At 49.9% G+C, this 19742-nt stretch overlaps 1 protein-coding gene across 4 annotated transcripts in view; it reads right to left on the bottom strand.

The window, feature by feature from the left end:
* The window catches only part of SH2D4B (SH2 domain containing 4B), a 100750-nt gene that overhangs the window by 79602 nt on the left and 1406 nt on the right, over window positions 1-19742 (bottom strand). For 3 of the 4 annotated variants that reach the window (XM_084997441.1, XM_005671149.4, XM_084997443.1), the window contains exon 1: window positions 7238-9367. In XM_084997441.1, coding sequence (XP_084853567.1) covers window positions 7238-7421 — 184 coding nt within the window. In that variant the 5' untranslated portion in view covers window positions 7422-9367. Of the gene's footprint in view, window positions 1-7237; window positions 9368-19742 lie in introns of those variants that run through there. The other variant, XM_084997442.1, reaches the window with a different exon arrangement.

The raw sequence follows: 19742 nt of genomic DNA, 5'->3' as shown, positions 1-19742 counted from the left end.
CTCTGAAAAAAATCAAACATTCTCCCTCCCTACAGAATTGTTCTTTGAATATTTGCACATGGACAGGAAATATTTTCTTAGCAAAAGGAATGGGGCACTACTGTGAGAAATTGGGAGGGAGTCTGTCAGTGGCCTCCCCAGCCCCTCCCCCCATGGCACTGTTCCAGAAACACTGCCCCCAGTGCCCAGAAAAGGGGCCATGAGCAACAGCTCCAAAGGGCTTCAATCCAGAAACCCACGGCATCCTCGTCCCTGATCCCCCAATATTCCTACACAGTCATCACTCCCTGAGTGGATCCACTGGGAAACTGTCAAAACTATTAAAAAAGAAGTTGAGGAGTTCCTGTCGTGGCTTGGTGGTAACGAACCCAACTAGGATCCAGGATCCATGAGGATGCAGGTTCGATCCCTGGCCCTGCTCAGTGGGTTAAGGATCCGGCATTGCCGTGAGCTGCGGTGTAGGTTGTAGACGCCTCTCGGACCCCGAGTTGCTGTGGCTGTGGTGTAGGCCGGCAGCTGCAGCTCTGATTCAACCCCTAGCCTAGGAACTTCCATAAGGTGGGGGTGTGGCCCTAAAAAGCAAAAGAAAGAAAGGGAGGAAGGAAGGAAAAGGAAGTTGAAGAAAATTAGCATGCCAGGGTCAGTAGTGTCCCATAACAATATGACAGCAAGAACAGGGACAGGGCAGGAGACAGCTTCAAAGGTGGATTTCCTTTGATGTTTAATGACTTCTGTGTGATGTGCTGAGAATCCTAACAGTGAGGAGTGTGCGGCTGGGTTAGCCAAATCACTTGTACAAGGGGGCCAAGGGGCAAGAGAATATTTACCATTTTCAGGAGTTTCTGTTGTAGCTCAGTGGGTTAAGAACCCAACACAATCTCTCTGAGGAGGCAGGTTCGATTCCTGGCCTCACACAGTGGGTTAAGGATCCAGTGCTGCCATGTCTGTGGTGTAGGCCAGCAGCTGCAGCTCTGATTTGACCCCTAGTCCAGGAACTTCCATATGCTACAGGTGTAGCCATACAAAGAAAAAAAAAAAGAATATTTACCACTTTCCCCTTAGAGAAAAAATGTGGGGAGCAAGTAGTGCAAAATGGAGTTAGTATCCAAATACTTATTGTTATTATGGTCTGATTATGAAACTACTACGGGCATAAAAAATGTCTTGAAAGATGAATCAGTAAACAAAATCGATCTAAAATTCTTCATTATACCAACGAAGTCATGGGGAGGGTGGGGAGGGATATCAAAATATCCTTAAGTTTCTCATCTTTAGTAGATAATGTTTCATTCCTGATAAAGATACAGAATCTGGATTCAAGTATATTTTTTAAGTAAGTTTTAAAATAACATACGCGGAGTTCCCGTCATGGCGCAGTGGTTAACGAATCTGACTAGGAACCATGAGGTTGCGGGTTCGATCCCTGTCCTTGCTCAGTGGGTTAAGGATCCGGCGTTGCCGTGAGCTGTGGTGTAGGTTGCAGACGTGGCTCGGATCCCGCGTTGCTGTGGCTCTGGCGTAGGCCAGTGGCTACAGCTCCGATTTGACCCCTAGCCTGGGAACCTCCATATGCCGCGAGAGCGGCCCAAAGAAATAGCAAAAAGACAAATAAAATAAAATAAAATAAAATAACATATGCTAGTTAATATACATTTTTTTGATAGACTCCCTTAAAACAAAATAGCATCAAAAGATATAGGGAGATGTACACTAAGCCAATGCAAAGAAAAAAACATAGCATTGGTCAAACTAAAATCTAAGTCTGAATCCTAAAACAGGAAATAAAAAGGAAATGACTCATGAGTGAAAATGTGACAGAATTGCCATTATATATATATTATAGATTGTATTTCAGCTTCTACAGCATATCCCAAAACACAGGTATGTTGAGATTTTTAGACTTTTACTGAAGATTTTTAAGGTCTAGAGGAGGGGTCCTACTGCACAGCTCACAGCTTTTTACTCAGAAGAGAAATCCTTTAATACCTGTCTCTTCAGTCAGGTCCCTCTGACACACCACACATGCAAGGATCTTAGCAGCTGCCCCCCCAAAGCCACCCCCAAACACATCCCTGGGCCTCGTTCCAGATGCTGGGATGGAGATCACGCAGCCACAGCCACCGTCTCACAGCACTCTCAGCTAATGGAGGAGACAGACCGTAAACACACAACAGATACATTTTTTAAAAAGATGAAGGCAAATCCACAGAGACAGAAAGTAGATCAGTGGTTGCTGGGGAAGGAGGGTGGGGAGTGGCCGCTTTTGTTTTGTGATGATGGAAATCAGAGAGGCAGTGGTTGCACATTTTGACTGTACAAATTGCACACTTTAAAATGATTATGGGAGTTTCCATTGTGGCTCAGCAGTAATGAACCCGACCTCGTATCCCTGTGCATGCAGTTTCAATCCCTGGTCTCGCTCAGTCGGTTAAGGATCCAGCGTTGCCATGAGCTGTGGTGTACGTGACAGACGCAGCTCAGATCTGGTGTTGCTGTGGCTGTGGCATAGGCCAGCGGCTATATCTCCGATTTGACCCCTAGCCTAAGAACTTCCATATGCCATGGGTGCAGTCCTAAAAAGACTAGATAGATAGATAGATAGATAGATAGATAGATAGATAGATAGATAGATAGATAAAATGGTTAAATTTTATGTTGTGTGTATTCTACCACAATTGTTTTTTAAAAAGATACTTCTGTATGTGCTAAGTGCTTTGAAGGAAGTCAGGCAGGGGTTGAAAGAGAGCTTGGGGGGGCGCTCCTTGAGAGTCAGTGGTCACTGAAAAGCTCAACATTTAACTGAGAAATGAATAAGGGATAACACCCAGCCTTACAAGGTTTTGGGAACAGTCCATGCAGAAGGACGTAAAATGGGTGGAAGTTAGGAAATTAGGTTGGAAAGTGGCAGAGGCCTGCAAAAGCATTTGTATTTCTTTTTTCTTTTCTTTCTTAACCTTTTTTTTTTTTTTTTCTATCTGTGGGAGCAGGCAAGAAGTAGCTTGGTGTGGGATTTCAATTCCCAGAACAGGTACTGAGCCCAGGCTGTAGCTGTGAAAGCACTGAATCCTAACCACTAGACCACCAGGGAACTCCCAATCATTTGTGTTTCTTTGAATGCAACAGAAGCCACTGAGCCAGGGAGATGCACAAGCTAATTAGTGTATTAAAAGGCACTTTAGCTGCTCCTCAGAGGAAGGTCATAGGGCATGAGCATGAGGCAGGGGACCACTGAGTACATGGGTACATCAGGAATGTGACAAGTAAGTACAGGTTCCCATGCCTGGAAAGGGAACACATGGCGGCTAAGGAGGGCCCAAGTCCAACAGGCGAGGTTGCTGTGGTTACTGGATGGCTCCCAGGAAAACGAGAGAAGGCAGATACCCAGTGAGAAGGACCATGGCACACAGCTTTCATCCAGGTATGGACCAGGCCTACCTGGGCACCAAGTTGGGGGCAGATGCACAGTAGGTATGGCCAAGAGCTGAGATACAGGTTGCTTGATAGGGTATCTCCCTCCAGCCTCAGGTCAGGGCTGCTTGTGGGGGTGGCGCAGGCAGGGCTGGCAGAGACAGGCTGGCCTAACAGGTGGGAGCTGCCTCTTGACCCCAGCTGTAGGGAATGGAGGTGGTGGAGGCTGGTCTCTGGACTTAGAGCCTTCCATAGGCTGGTTGGGGTAAGCACAGGGCTGGCCAAGCAGCTGAAAATAAGGCACCTCCCTGAGGCTGCAGGTTTGGTTTGCCGTGTGGCCAACATCAGCCAAGTTAAAGGAGGAAGTAGGACAGAGAGTGGAAGAGAGGTCTGGCTCCCGGGCAAAGGATGTCAGGATGGACAAGGAGATGGTCAGGGAGGAACCAGTTTGACATTGAGTGAAACTACTAATCAGGGCAGAAGTGTCAAGACCAGGAGGGGAAGCTTCCTGGGTTACGACAGCAGTGGGAACACATATGTCCTGTGTCCTGTGTCTCACCCAGCTCCAGCCTCAAGAAACTGGGATAACTGGGCAAGCACAGCAGGGGCCAGGGGGTGTGAAGGCCGAAGCTCCTAAATGGGCGTGGGTCCCCGTGGTGGTGAAAGAGGAAGCGATTGCAAAGGTCACAGTAATGCTGGAGGGCCCGGCTTAAATCTACCGGGTCTGCAATGTGATAACACGCCTTCCCAGAGTCCCAACAACACCAATTCCTGTCAGACATCAAATTTTGTCAGAAAAGTGACAAATGGCAAACATGACGACAGATGGGAAAACAACAGAAGCTGAGGGTCTGTGTCTTCCACAACAGGGCAGAACACCAGAAGCTCCTCGGTGAAAAATAAAGTGGAAACAAAGAAACAAACAAACAAAAATACACCCAAGTTTCCGTAATAATCCACTTTAAACACTGTATCATCAGTGTTTCCGCCTTCTCTCTGCAGGTACAACTGGAGAGCAGAGAGGTTCTCAGGGACAGGGTACACCTTGCCCTGCCTGAGCCCTGGGGACAGTGAGGTCAGGCCTGCAAGGGGCTGGGAGGTGTCCTCAGAAGAGAGGAGGAAGGTCTCAGGGGACAAGCAGGACTGGAGAGATGGGCAGGAAGAGGTGCCATGTCATTCCAGGCTGACCAGGACTGAGTAAGTTGTGCTCAGGAATGCCAAGGGACTGGCACACCCAACAGACCCTTCCCTAAGCCACCACATGGCTTCCTTGCAACAGGCCTTGATCCTGGCACTCCATTCAGTATGCTCCCTGGGATCTGATCTGTCTGCTCACTGACTCAAGGGCCAAAGTTCTGTCCAATTCACCAAGGTTGGTGCTTAGTCATGATGCCTAAGGGAATAAATGAGTGAAAGAATGAACAAATGAACGTGTGCACAGGTCCTCCACTGAAGTCCAGAGCTCAGAAGTGAATGAATAGGAGGTCCCATCATGCTCAGCGGAAACAAATCTGACTAGCATCCATGAGAATTCGGGTTCGATCCCTGGCCTCGCTCCGTGGGTTAAGGATCCAGCGTTGCCATGAGCTGTGGTGTAGGTCGCAGATGAGGCTTGGCTCTGGCATTCCTGTGGCTGTGGCATAGGCCAGTGACTAGAGCTCCAATTCGACCCCTGGCCTAGGAATTTCCATATGCCATAGGTGCAGCCCTAAAAAGACACACACACACACACACAAAAAAGTGAATGAAGAGAAAACCATCAGTCACTGGACAAGGTCAAAGTCACAGGACGTGTGTCCTGTCTCCTCCTGTCTCCACTTGTAGCATCTAGGTGACTTGAATGGATGTATCAAGTGAGCCATGGCTTCCTCATCTGAGATGGAGTCACAGGGCTATGGGGGCATTCAGTGAGGGCAGGCACATGGTAAATATGAAAGGCCACAGACCAGATAGGGAGGTGTTGCAAGGCTTCATCACGATCCCAGGACGCAAACCAGGCTCTGTGGACTCCGGTCACACAATAAGAAGCTCTCCAGCCCCTGGAGCTGAGCCCCCTGCCCCCAGAGCCTCGCTGAGGTCTGCCCAGATGGCTCTACAGCAGGACTGAAGCAAAGAGCTGAGATCTGAGCAGGATCCTGACCTGGAACACACACATTCCTCAGTGTGCTTCCTCCTCTTCTCCATTTTTTATAAATCAGAAAATTAATTATCTGGAAAAGAGAAAAGAGTCTTCCACACCAGAAACCCAAATGAGTTTAATATATAATTTATATACGAAAATGTAGATGTCAATGCGTGACAAACCGCCGTAAAAATATTTTTGCAGTTAAAGTTTGAGGCATCTGTCTTCCTTCCAGAAGAGCCATGGGAGAGACACCCTGAGGCCCCAGGGCTCAGGCCGGTGGGGCAGGAAAGGCAGTTTGTCTTTTTCTCCAGTAGTGATGCAGCTGCCAGTGCAGCCCCAGCCTTGGCACCAACCACACAGCCAAGTCATGGCTCTACCCCCAGGAGTCCCGCTGGGTTTTGTTCAAAATGGGGATTTCACGCTCTGTGCCAGCTCTATGCCAGACCCAAGGATGGAAGACAGAATGGAGGATGGGCTCTCACTCCAGTGGCTCTGAGTCCCCTGGGAGAGCCAGGCAAGCAGACGATGGATGATACTGAGAGTGTAGCAAGCACTAGGGCAGGGATGGGTCCTACACACCAAGGAGCCACGGAGGAGCAAGTACTTCCCAGTGCCAGGAGCATCCCAAGAAACGGCAAGAGGCAGCGCTTAGAGCTAAAGGAGTTCATCAGGAGGATGAAGGCAGAAGAACTAAACTACACGTATAAAGACAGAGGCTAGAGCAAGACATCCAGATGGGTGCGGGTGTGGCCTGTGACATGGGGCAGGGACCAACAGTAAGCCTGGAGTTGAGAGAGGAGCTGGGTCACCAAGGGAGTCTGTATGTCAGCCCAGAATCAGGACTTTGTCCTGGACTGAAAACTTAAAAACAGATCAAGTCTACACATGACTCTAGGGAACAGCATGGAAGCCAAGAGGAAGGTTGTGGGGAGAGAACAAGAGCGAAGATGAACGGGCTTTGCAAACTGTAAAGGACAGCAGCCACATAAAATGTCCTCCCCAGAAGGATCTTGAGGTCCTGCACCAAGCTCAGCAGCTTGACTGCTCCAGGTGCACTTTCACTCACAGGTGCCCCAGTCCATGGTCCTGACTGGCACATCACTGCATAGTAACGCCCTGAAACATAGGTTGACACCTTGCTTCTTGTCTGTGATTGCTACTGTCACTGGGGTTGATCACTCTTAGTGCAGAACATTCCCTGACCCCCTCTCTCCAAATGCCCAACAGGGATCCAGCACAACCCAAAGCATCCTCTCTCAAGAGGACAGGTACAAGGAGCATAGGGCACCATGCTGGCCTGACTGAGAAGAGCTGTGCCCCCCACACACAAGGGAGGCAGGAGCTGCATGTCTTTGCTGCACCCTGGCCCTCTGACCAGAACCACTGGTGAGGGTCAAGAACATGGCCTCTCCCATACCAGGCAGTCACCCACAATCTGAAATCTCAATGATGTCTTCCCTCCCACAACACGACAAAGCAAGTCCCCATGCCCCAATGTCACTGGGCTCCCCAGGCAGCCCCCTCTGCAGCCTTGGAGCCCTACAGACCTGGTCAGACCAGGCTAAAGGGACAAGATGCTCAGAGAACAAAGGGTGCAGGCCCCGGCCCTCATCCCACCAGTGCCCATTTTAAAGAAGAACACAGTATGACATTAACAACTTTTCCACCTCCTGGGAAGCCAGGGCTCAGTCCTTTGCCACATACCTCGCTTGGCCTTGGGGGGGCGAAGACCTTCAACCTCTGCCAGGGCTTCCCAAGCCTCGCGCTCCCTCCAGCGTCTCAGCTGCTCCTCTCGCATTTTGTAGAAAAGGATGTGCTTCTGCACATCACTGAGCTCGGCAAGCAGCTCAGGGTCGATGTACATATCATGCAGGATCTGCTGCAGCATCACGCCACTTGGGAGGCACACACCAGGTGGGACACCCCAGGCCACTCCTCACCCCAGCTCCTCATGCCAGGGCCACTCCCAGAGCCCCTTCTCCACACAGCAGCATCACTACTTCAGCTCCCAGCCAGCAGTGAACTCATCTCTTCCACCCAGGACAGAAGAGGGACCAGGAAGCAGAAGCAGCTGGGATCTGCAACAGGGATCCGGCACTGAGCACAGTCTAGTCCTTCTGTTGGGTCACCAATCATCACATCCCAGCAGAGCCTGTGTCTTGACCTCCCTTGGGCTCTGGGACAATGGGAGGGCCAAAGCCTCCAGCTCCACAAGGCAATGCCCAGGTTCAGCCTTGCCCGGCAGGTGTCAAGTGATCTGTTAGTGGAAGGTAACGATGACACCAGCTGTATCGATGACACTGCCCCGGCCAACTGGGAACTGATCTCTCCTCTGCAGGTAAGAGGAGGAGGAGGCAGCTTTGCTTATTAATTCCACCCCTTGTGAGCCAACGTCAAACAGCCAGGAGCTTCCAAGCTGCTTGGCCTCACACTCTACCTGCTCCATCATTGCCAAACTTCCTCTTTTCCAGGACCTTGGGCTATTGCAGTAATGCTTCTATACTTGCCTTGGAGGAGAAAAGAGCTTTCCTGCTCTCTGTGTTATAGCCAAGGAAGAAAACAAAATGGAATCAGTAGGGACAGTAAAGGGGCTTGATCATGAAATTCAAGGACACGAAGGAAGCAGGCATCCTCTCCCTCTTCCCTATGATGAGGTTCTAAAGCTGCGCTGGCAGATGAACCCTCCATTTGGGGTCAGTCTTGGTTATCAGAAGTATCCGGAGAGCACCTCAAACAACAAAGGCAAGTGTGTCTACTCTGTCCCCTCCATGCCCTGAACGTGAAGCACCCTGGACAGAGTGGGGTGGTGCTTTCTGCTCGGAAGGAACCCACATCTCTTTGGCCATGTGGATGGGTAGGTGCTACTCATGCTGAGACCCAAAGCCTGCTCTAACAGGTGCTCAGAGCTACTCCCAGCTGCCCTCCTGCTCAGACAAGGAAACTGGGGTTCAGAGAAGGTAAGTGACTTGCTAATGGATACCCGGTCCACTGCCACCCTGCAACTCCATCCAATTTTCAAATATTATGACTCTTTTGATGGCTTGTAGCCATACCAGGAGAAAAGAAACAAACTGTGGCCTGGCTGGGCTGGTGACCTTCATGTCCCCTTCCCTCCCCACAAGGACTAAAGGTGGATCAAGCACCCAGGAGTGATGGAACCAAGGTGTGAATGGCCCCCTTCTCCCTCTTCAAGGTTGACGCAAGACAGTAAGGATTAAGCGGGTCCAGTGACCTTTAAGCCCATGGGGTCAAAAAGCAGTGCGGAGGACCAGGCTGTCCCTCCCCCAGGTCTGACTGGCTTGTCCCCATGTGACCCAGACCTTAGAGCCTCCACGCAGAGACCCCCACCTGCCCTCTTCTCTCTCCTCCCCACCCCAGACCTTTCAGCAACTCCCGCCACTCAGCATCCTGGTTCCCTCAGTTTCCTTGACCCGGACTGTGGGAACCTCCTCCTGCCCTCCCTCCGGGAAGGGCTATCTTTCTGGCCCTGATACTAGGTGGGAGCTCAGCGTCCAGAGAGGAGACAAGGAGGGGAAGGCACGAAGGGTTCTAGCCTCCCGCTGGCAGCTTCTCCCTTTGAGTTCCACAGATGCAACAAAAAGAGGGCGGAGAGAGCACAATACGGAGCCGCGGGGATAGGCAGTGAAGACGAGTCCTCTGGTTGAGCAGTGATGGTGTCATCCAGAGAGGGCGGGTGGCGGCCGGATGGGAACGACTCCACTAACGCCCGGGTTTGTGCCGCGGCGGGCGGAGAGCTCCTGGGCAATCCCAGGTCAGGGGGGCAGAGAGGCTGAACGCCGAGCGTAGCCGGCGCGCGGGCGGAATCCAATTTCCGGGAAGAAGCGCTCGGGCTGGCGCTTCTGGGAGCTGCCCCGCCCCGCCCGGCGCCACCTCTGGCCTGGCGTCTGCGGGGCCTTCTCTCTCCTGGGACAGAGGAGGTCACTCAGCCTGGCATGGGGCGCCCCCTGGCGGCCAATGGTAGGCGGAACTCCTGCAAGTGGGCGATCAGGGCTCAGGGAGCCGCGCAGTAGCCACGCGAGCCTGGACTCGCGGAGATCGGGTGCAGGAGGACCCGTTCCCTCCCCCGAGGCCATGCGGCGGGGACACGACGGCCCTCCAGGGCCCTGACCCCGGGGCAGGGGCACGCAGAGAAAAGGAGCCCGCAGAGGTTCCGGTTAAGGCAGCGCTTGGCTACTGCAGATGAGGCGAGTAAGCTGGCGGTGTTTTCGGACATGGTTTTCTGCCACCATCCAACTGGTTTTATTTTGCTTTCATTTTTCACATTAGCCTATGTGCTATGTTTAACTTTGCATGCTAACACAGTTCCTTCTGGGGGCAGAGGTATGTGCTGGCGATGTTATTACGCAAGTGACTGGAAACCACCTGAATGTCCCTGCCGGGGAGGGGCACACGGTGAGGAACAGTAACGCATGTCGCAGAGAATATGGAGTCCATCTGTCTTCTTGACCAGGGAAAATGTCCATGGCAGAAAAATGAAGAGGTGACATGCAGAATTTTGGGCACAGTGTAATCCGTTCTTTAAATTCTATGTTGGATTATTTTTGTATAGACAAAGGAAAACATAATGTGGAAAACAAACACATGGTTTGTTGCTTTCTTCTTGGAAGAGGGAGGGAGCCCACTTTAGACAATTCTGTATTGCTTCTACAATGGGTAAGATATATATAATTCATATGACAGAAATTAAATGTATTTCAGAAGCTCTGAAATGTGACCCCCAAAAATTGGCTTCTGGAAGTCAGTGCTGGTGAAGCCAGGACCCACATGCACCGCCTTGTCCACACTGACACCTGCCCCCAGAGAGGGACATGCAGACAAAGCCAGGCCTCCCTTGGCATAGGCCAGCAGCTGCAGCTCCAATTCACCCCCTAGCCTGAGAACTTCCATGTGTCACAAGTGCTGCCCTAAAAAGAAATAAATTTTAAAAGGCCAGACCTCCCTAGTCAGGAAGGCTAGAATTTTGGCAGGGATAAACCATTCTTGTGGCCAGAGGTTACTAAACTGGAGAAGGGCTTGGAGGCATTTCTCAGAGACAGAGAACAGGAGGTTGAGGGACAAGCCAGCAGACTTTGGCCAAAATCTAGGAGAGAGGTGATAAGGACTGTACCGGCATTGCCAGTGGGGACCAAGAGGGCAGAACTGGGGGACATTTCTTGATCCCAGAGCCTTCTATCAATTATCTGCTTCCTCTAAAATTGTTTTAAAACTTAAATCATGTAATTCCTCTGCTGAAAACCCTGTAGTGGCTCCCATTTTACTCAAAGCCCAAGGCCCACAGTAATCTGCCTCCCTCCCACTCCTTCAGATAGCCCCTGGCACCACCACTCTCTTTCTTTTTTCTTTTTCTTTTCTTTTTTTTTTTTAAATGGCCATACCCACAGCCTGGACCAGAGATTGAACCTGGGCCACAAGTACAGCAATGCCAAATCCTTTAATCTACTGCACTGGGCCAGGGATAGAACCTGCACTGCCAAAGCAACCCAAGCCACTGCATTCGGATTCTTTTCTTTTCTTTTTTTTTTTTGTCTTTTCTTGGGCCACATCCGCAGCATATGGAGGTTACCAGGTGAGGGGTCCAATCAGAGCTACAGTTGCTGGCCTACACCTCAGCCACAGCCACATCTGATCCAAGCTGTGTTTTCGACCTACACCACAGCTCACGGCAGATGCTTAACCCACTAATCGAGGCCAAGGATCGAACCGGCAACCTCATGGTTCCTAGTCGGATTTGTTAACCATAGACCCATGGCGGGAACTCCTGCAATTGGATTCTTAACCCACTGTAATGGAGTCTTAACTCCACTCCCATTCTTGTTCTCTCCCTTATACTGTCTATTCCCAGGTAGTTAACTCACCTCCTTCAAGTCTTCGCTCAGACTTTTTACTCTTCTATATTCCTTATCCACCCCCCTCCATTCTGCTCTGTTTCTTCCTGTATTACTTACTTTGTAAAATACCATTTCACAATTTGTGTGCTTTTGTCTGTCTCTCCCTATGAGATGACAAGCACCACAAGGGCAGGTGCTTCACTGATGTCCTCAGTGCCAAGAATACTGCTTGGCAGGCACCAGATGCTAGATAAATAGCTACTGGAAAAGGGTACAGATGAAGGATCATTCTTACTGGAACTGATTAGAGGTTGTGTAGATGCTGGGAGGCATCCAGAACAGGACTCTGGAGAAAGGTTGCTGGAGCCCTGCACCTGGAAGCCCTGGGCAGATGGGTTAAGGCTGTGGGGCATTAGGTAGACTGGCCCAGCAACCAGCCACCTGCTCTGGCTGTCCTTTCATGCCCTGACCACAAGGCTCCCTCAAAGGTAGGGTCAAGTGTTGGCCAGAGAACCCCATCCTCTTGGCTTCGGGCAGCCCAGAGCACAGCCAACACATAACAATGGGCGGCAGGAAGGCCCTCCTACATTGCCCCCATCTCTCTGGTACATAAGCACTTGGGGAAGTTGGTCCCAAGAGCACATTTAGGATCTTACTTGGTCTCAGTTTTGTGATCCAAGGGCTCAATGCAAGGCCAGGGGTATTTCTGCTTTGTCACCAGTTAAGCTCCACTGAAAAATCATGGCCATAAAAATCAATAGTGTCCCTGTATGAGCAACAACTACTTAGCAAATACGCTGTGAAAGAGATCCTGTTCACAATGGAAACCAGACAGGAAACACTAGAAATAAATTTAACAAACACTGCAGGGACCTATATGAAGAAAAGTGAAAAATCCTCACTGAGCACAAACCTAGGATTTAAGTTGGTACAGGGTCACACCACCTTCACCATCAGAAAGACCGAATATGGAGTTCCCATTATGGCACAGCAGAAACGAATCTGACTAGTATCCATAAGGATGTGGGTTCAATCCCTGGCCTTGCTCAGTGGGTTGGGGATCCAGCATCGCTGCGAGCTGTAGTGTAGGTCGAAGATGAGGCTCAGATCCCGTGTTACTGTGGCTGTGGTATAGGCTAGCAGCTATAACTCCGATTCAGCCCCTAGCCTGGGAAATTCCATATACTGCAGATGCAGCCCTAAGAAAAAGAAAACAAAAAGAAAGACCTAATATTGTAATGTGTTCAGTCCACCTCTGTGTTAGCCTCTAAGGTGGTTCCCAAACATCTCTGCCTCCTGGTATTCATGACCTTGTGTGGCCTCTCTCACACATGTCAGGGTTAGTCTGTGTGATCAATAGGATACGCCAAAAGCGATGATGTGTCACTTTGGAGATCAGTTTAGTAAAGACATGTCTGCTTCCCCCTCCCTTTCTCCCTCTCTCTTTCCCTCTCTCTCTTTTTACTCTGGAGAGACCATGTCATGAAATACACATGTCCAGGAGCTGAAGTATTTTGCCAACAGTTTCATGAGTGGGGTTGGCAGAGGAGCTGGTCTGGTGAAATTGCAGCCCAGCCAGCAGTTTTACCATGACCTTGTGAGAGTTCCTTAGCCAGAAACACCTAACCAAGGTGTTCCTAGATTCCTGACCCTCAAAAAGGGTGTGCAAAATATGTGTGTAGTTTCAAGCTGCTAAACTTCGGGGTAATGTGTTATGCAGCAACACATAATTAATACAGTCTCAAAGAATCCATGCATTTAATACAATTTCAAGCCTGAAATTTAATTGGGACATGGGGGAGAGACTTGATAAAATGATTCCCAAATTAGCTGAAAGAATGAACAGATGAGAATGGCCTAGAAAATACTGAGGGGTATTGAACTCTGTATCACCAGTATTCAGACTCATAAAACAAACATTTCAATTCTGACACAAAAACAGGTAGATTGAAGTGAGACAGGTCCAAATACATACATAATTATTTAGTTTGTGATCAAAATGACAGTTAATACGGGAGAAAGGATGGATATTTGTTCAGTCAACAGAGCTCTTACCTGTGATTCTGCCTGGAGAGCCCTCCGTGGTCGCGACCTTGGAGGCTCTGTGGCATACATAAGAATAATTACTGCATCATGAGTCATAATCATGGAAATTTCAGTGACCTTTGGGTTTAGAGGAGTTCCTGTCGTGGCGCAGCAGAAATGAATCCGACTAGGAATCACAAGGTTGCAGGTTTGATCCCTGGCCTCGCTCAGTGGGTTAAGGATCCAGCATTGCCCTGAGCTGTGGTGTAGGTCAAAGATCCACAGGCTGGGATCCTGTGTGGCTGTGGCTGTGGCTGTGGTGTAGGCCAGCATCTGTAGCTCTGATTTGACCCCTAGCCTGGGAACCTCCACATATTGTGGGTGTGCCCCTAAAAAGCAAAAATAAGATAAAATAAATAAAATAAAATAAAATAAAAGGGGTTTAGATTAATAAATCATGGCATGTCTATAGGATGAAATGCTATACCGCCATTAGAATTGATGCTGAGAACATCTTTTGGCATAAACGGGTACTCATGATGTATTACTAGGGGGGAAAGCATGTGTAGTATGGTCCCAATTTTATGAATCAGGAAAAAGAGTATCTTATCCCCCTATTGTCCTATTAAAAGGAAAGGCCCATGAACTTCTGAAAACCTTGCTAGGTTGGGATACGTCCATTTGGGAGGCCAAGCTGGGGTGAGCCAAGTTGCTCCATATAACATGGGACTGAAAATCAGGTTTCCTGAGCCCAGAGATGGCAGGGGAAGAAGCAGGGAAATAGCCATACACCCGGGACTATGGACCACCCTGCCGCAAATCTTCATCAGAATGATTTAACTCCCAAAACACTTGCTGTGAGATTTCTTATTTAGGAAAGGGGGAGAAAAAAGTGAACTTTATCCAGTTCTGCCAGGAAAGAGGAGGGACATAAAAAGGACCACTAAGCGGCCACAGGAGTCAGAGGCATGTGGGTTAGCAAGCAGAGTTCATGAGCAGGTTTGGGGCTTTCCCTACCACGAATTGCTGGAATCCTAGTACGTTTACAGAGTGAGGACACCCAGGCTGACATTTGTAAACAGAAAGACAACAGCACAGACACACATGTTTATGTTTACAGAGCCCAGGGTTGCAGCCAGCCAGGCCTGAACTTCCCGGCAGAGCTTCTCAAGAAATCAGGGCGCTGCCCAGGCTTTTTGTCAGCTTTAAACGGATGAGGTGAATTATGTAGGGCCAGGCTCTCAGTAGGTGACAATGACTGTTGTTTCTTGCTCCTTAATATGCGACCTGGTTCCTCACTAACGGTGAATCAATATATTGGGAGTTGGTAGGTGTTTGTAGCTAATTCTGTGTCCCCAGACTCCCGCTTTAAAGAATAAAGTCAGGAGTTCCTGCTGTGGCTCAGTGATAACAAATCCGACTAACATCCATGAAGGCAGGGGCTCAATCCCTGGCCTCATTCAGTGGGTTAAGGATCGGGCTTTGGGGTGAGCTGTGGTGTAGATGGCAGACATGGCCCGGATCTGGCGTTGCTGTGGCTGTGGTGTAGGCCAGAAGCTGCAGCTCCGATTTGACCCCTAAGCCTGGGAACTTCCATATATTGCCAATGCAGCCCTAAAAAGACAAAAAGAAAAAGAAAAAAAAAAAAAAACTGGGCCCCACACCCCAGTTTCTTAGACCATCTTACAGATTCTCTTTTATCTGAGACTCCTACAAAGATCCCTGCCCCCTGCAGTTTCCAAGACTGGCCTTGCGAATCACAGAGAAGGGAGCTAAGCTCACTTTATTTTATTTATTTATTTATTCATTTATTTTATTTATTTATTTAGCTTTTTAGGGCCGCACCCGTAGCGTATGGAAGTTCCCGGGCTAGGGGTGGAATTGGAGCTACAGCTGCTGGCCTACTCCACAGGTACAGCCACACAGGATCCCAGCCACATCTGCAAACTACACCACAGCTCACAGCAACGCCGGATCCTCAACCCACTGAGCAAGGCCAGGGATTGGACCCACCACCTCATGGTTCCTAGTTGGATTCATTTCCACTGCACTACAGCAAGAACTCCCTAAGCTCACTTTAAAGTGCAGTTATGTTTGAAAAGAGATTCAAATGCACACACTGCACACCAGAGTCATCCCAGGAATCATTCAGGAGAAAAAGGGGAGAGTGACACGGAAATCTGTCATGATGGTGTTTCCATGGAGCAGAGCATTAAGGACCTCTCGGTCAGAGGAGAGGTTTAACTTTTAGAAGAGATGACCTGATGTTCTGTTGATGAAGGAGGAGCGGATGTCATCCTTAGAGCCCAGGTGATACCCACACTCCTGAATTTGACCACTGGGTGGGTGGCAGTCCACTCAGCTGAGATGGGTGAGACATGAAGGAGCAGGTAGGGATTTGAGGTTGAAGAAGAGAAGACAAGTTTGGCGTGTCTGTGGGAGCTGACAGGGACATGGTCTAAAGCAGCTTTGCTGACACCCAGGCAGCATTTGGCCTGAGCCATTTGTTCCCAACTGAGAGGGCAGCCAGTGGCCCCAGAACGCCTCTCTCAGTGGCTAACCCTTACCGAGGGCGCATCAGAGACACCCTAACTCCTGCCACCCCAGCTCCACTTTTCACATGAGAGACTGGCTCCTTTGGATTCCTTTCCTGCATTATTTTATTTTATATTTTATTTTACTTTATTGTTTTATTTTATTTTGCCACACCCATGGCATGTGGAAGTTCATGGGCCAGGGATCCAACCTGCATCCTCATGGATCCTAGCTGGGTGTTTCTGCTGAGCCACAACGGGACCTCCTTTTTAAAATTTTTTTGTCATTTAATGAGTTAAAATCTTTGACATATGCATATGTAATCTTTAGATGAGAGATGCTGGTTTTGTACTGGTTTTGGTTTTGGTTCTTTTGAAAAATGATCGCTAACAAAGGGCACAGGAAAGACCACTGCCTGTCAGGAATGGGAAGCCTTGCCTTGGTCCCTGCAGCACAATCCCCACCCCAACCCCAGCCCTATCCATATCACCCCCAACAGGAGGTATCCAGCCTGGTCTACATGTCTCCAGGGACTGGGTTGAGAGTCCCTCCCAGAGGCCACTCCAATTCTTTGCATAGAGGACCACAGCTGTGCTGATTTTTAAAAATAGGACAAAACAAAAACAGATCCAGAACTGAAAAAGCCCCACAATCTTCCCTCCCATCCACAGCTAACAGAGCGAATGACTGCTTGGGCCCAAAGAATCACCTACAAACAAGGCCTGCACCCCTGGGCTCCCTGCAAAGGCACGGGGAGACTGATATGGCTGGGCCGTGAGGGCAGGAGAAGGGACAGCATGGCCCAGAAGGTGCTACCACCAGTCAGAGCAGAGGTGACACCACTGGGCTCATGTGGCCTTAGAACAGACCTGCAACTGAGGCCATGTTTCCTAGCATCCTCCTAACTTTGGGACCTAAATAAATGGGGCCTAAATAAAGCCCACATTGTTCTAGACACAAAGATTTTCTCCTGAGGGCCCAGGTTAGCACAGTGGAACCCCATGAATGTTCTACACGTGTGCGTGCGCGCACACACACACACACCCTGGCTCCACTCCTGCTGAGGCTGTCCTGCCTTAGCAGTGGACATCCTCATTTGTCAGAGATGGACGGCCTCCCGGCCTTGGCTTCAGGTCTGCTCCAGGCCCCTCCCTTGGACTCAGCCCCTCACTCTGAGGCCTTGGGCCTGAGCCTCTGTTCTCTTTACCAGCAGTGGGACCAGGTGGGGTCCAACCCCTCCCAGGACCACTCTAGCCTCCCCCCACCCACAACCATCCAAACATCATTATTGTTTTCAGGGCACGCCATGTCCTACAAGGCCTGGTTCCAGGCCCTTTCTTCTTCCCAGTCCAAGCTCCTCTAATCCCATTCTCCCCACAGATCATCCGTCTTGGAGCCCTGGAAGGCAGGCAGTGGCCCTCTGCCAGCCGCCCTCACCGTCTCTGCAGATAGACTGGCCCCCTTGGCAGGTGGGAGCCACTCTGCTTCTGCTGGGGGCTCCAGGAGCAGCTTCTCCGGCTGCGCTGGTTTCTAGCAGGATCCACAATCCAGGCACGAGACAGCCCCTCTTCCTCCGCCACCAACCCCCACCCCCGCCACAACTCAGAGAGGAAACAGACCTTGAACTCCAAATACCTGCTGAAGCTCCCCACAGGCCTCAAAACCTTGTTCCTAAAAGGACAAGGAAGTGGGTCTTTTTATTTCAGCCTGGCTGGCAGCTTGAGCTGTTTTCATGCAACCCAGGCAGCTCAGCCTGGTGGGGACTGGTAGCTATGGATAAAATCTCAGTGACTGTATAAACAGTCATTTGGCAGGGGGTGGGATGTGAGGTTGCCTACCAAGTAATCTAGACCTCTGTTAAAATGCTTTACCCACCTCATCTCACTTAATCCTTGAAAAAAATCCCATGTTGGTAGTGTTTTTTATCCTGATTTTACAAAAGACTTAAAGAGGTTAAGCAACTCACCGAAGGCCACAAGGCTAGTGAGTAGTCGGTAGGTGGGCAGTCGATACCACCTTTCAAGTTTACCAGGCACTCTCATCCACATGAACTCAACTACTCCCAGAAAATTTGTGAAATAAAATTGTGGAGTTCCCGTCATGGCTCAGTGGTTAACGAATCCAACTAGGAACCATGAGGTTGCAGGTTTGATCCCTGGCCTCGCTCAGTCAGTTAAGGATCTGGCGTTGCCGTGAGCTGTGGTGTAGGTCACAGATGCAGCTGAGATCTGGCATTGCTGTGGGGAAGAGGCCAGGCAGGCAGATCCCAACCCAGTGTGCCTTCTCCAAGAGGGCCATCAACCCAGCAACCGGACAGTGAGCCACCTGGACCGAAGGTTCCATCACAGGTCTGCCTCCCTGGCTCTACAGCTCCCTCCCTGGCAAACTTGGGGCAGCCCTGAATCTTTAGTGCACGTTCTCATCTGTACACAAGGATGCCATCCAAACCACGCCTCCAGAGATGGAGGCAAAGGCAGGCTGCGGGGCCACCTTGCTCAGCCTCCCTGTGGAAGCTGTGCTGTTGTGGGCCACAGGCTACTGAAGGAGCTGTCACCCACCTCCTTCCACAGCAGCACCCCTCTTGGCCCAGAACCAGCCTGCACATCCCAGGTACTCAGGCCACCCTCACCATACACCAGCCCCAGGCACACCCAGCCACTCTTACAAAGTCAGCCCACCTCCCCAGGAAGTGTTTAAAAGTCTTTTGGAGTTCCCGTCGTGGCGCAGTGGTTAACGAATCTGACTAAGAACCATGAGGTTGCAGGTTCGATCCCTGCCCTTGCTCAGTGGGTTAAGGATCCGGCGTTGCCATGAGCTGTAGTGTAGGTCACAGATGCAGCTCGGATCCTGTGTTGTTGTGGCTGCAGTGTAGGCCAGCATCTGTAGCTCCAATTAGACCCCCAGCCTGGGAACCTCCATGTGCCGCAGGTGCGGCCCTAAAAAGGCAAAAAAAAAAAGACAAAATCTTCTAGGAATTCCAATAACAAAATATTGGGGTTCTCATAAGCCACCGTCAAGCAAACACACCCCATAACTAAAATGTCCATCCACAGAAGTATCACAGGGATTGGCAGCCTTCCCAGGGCTCACCCCCTTCCTCAGGACACTGGTTCCACATGGTTTCAGTGGGATGGACAAGCACAGGGGCCTGAGGATGTCCCCTCAATGGCTTTGCCACCCACGCCATCCTCATCAGAGTGAGGCTCAAGGTGGTCCATGGTGGGGTCTCGCCTCCCTCTGCTTCATGTGGTGGGGATGCTGTGACAGAAGAGCAGACAGGGGAAACCAGATCCTGCTGGCATCACTAAAATCACTCGATCAAGCCCTGAAACTCACCCCACCTCGGGACTTTCCAGGTTCAGGAGACAAAATCCTCCCCTCATTGTTTAGGCCAGTTTGAAATGGGTTTTCTGTTACCTGTGGCTAAATATAATCCCCATTCTAGAGCAAGCTCTATTCACTCCTGGCAGTCCTGCTGTGGACTGTGAAAATAAACTAGGGATAGGTTTGCGCCCACGGAGAAGTATTTCTGAGATACGGTGAGTAGAACTAATTGTAGAATATTATGTAAAACACAAGTGTTTTGTGTGCAAAAGATATCTCAATGTGCACGTACGTTTCCGGGTGGGTACTTAATAGCGGGTGTCTCTGGGGAAAAGGATACGCGCATTTTACTCTACACACTATGCTTGGATCGCTTTTACTTATACATTTAAAAAAGAGATTAGTTTAAAAGTCGTTTGAGGTGATAAAACTACAGTCCGAGGTGCTAATTTAGTTTGGCAGTTATTAAACCATGC

The sequence above is a fragment of the Sus scrofa genome, chromosome 14 (genome assembly GCF_054392235.1).
Source record: "Sus scrofa isolate SSC_HxYL_T2T_F1_AM1 chromosome 14, Sscrofa_HxYL_maternal_Yorkshire_Landrace_v2.0, whole genome shotgun sequence".
NCBI lineage: Eukaryota > Metazoa > Chordata > Mammalia > Artiodactyla > Suidae > Sus > Sus scrofa.
This window is presented reverse-complemented; position numbering and strand designations above follow the sequence as displayed.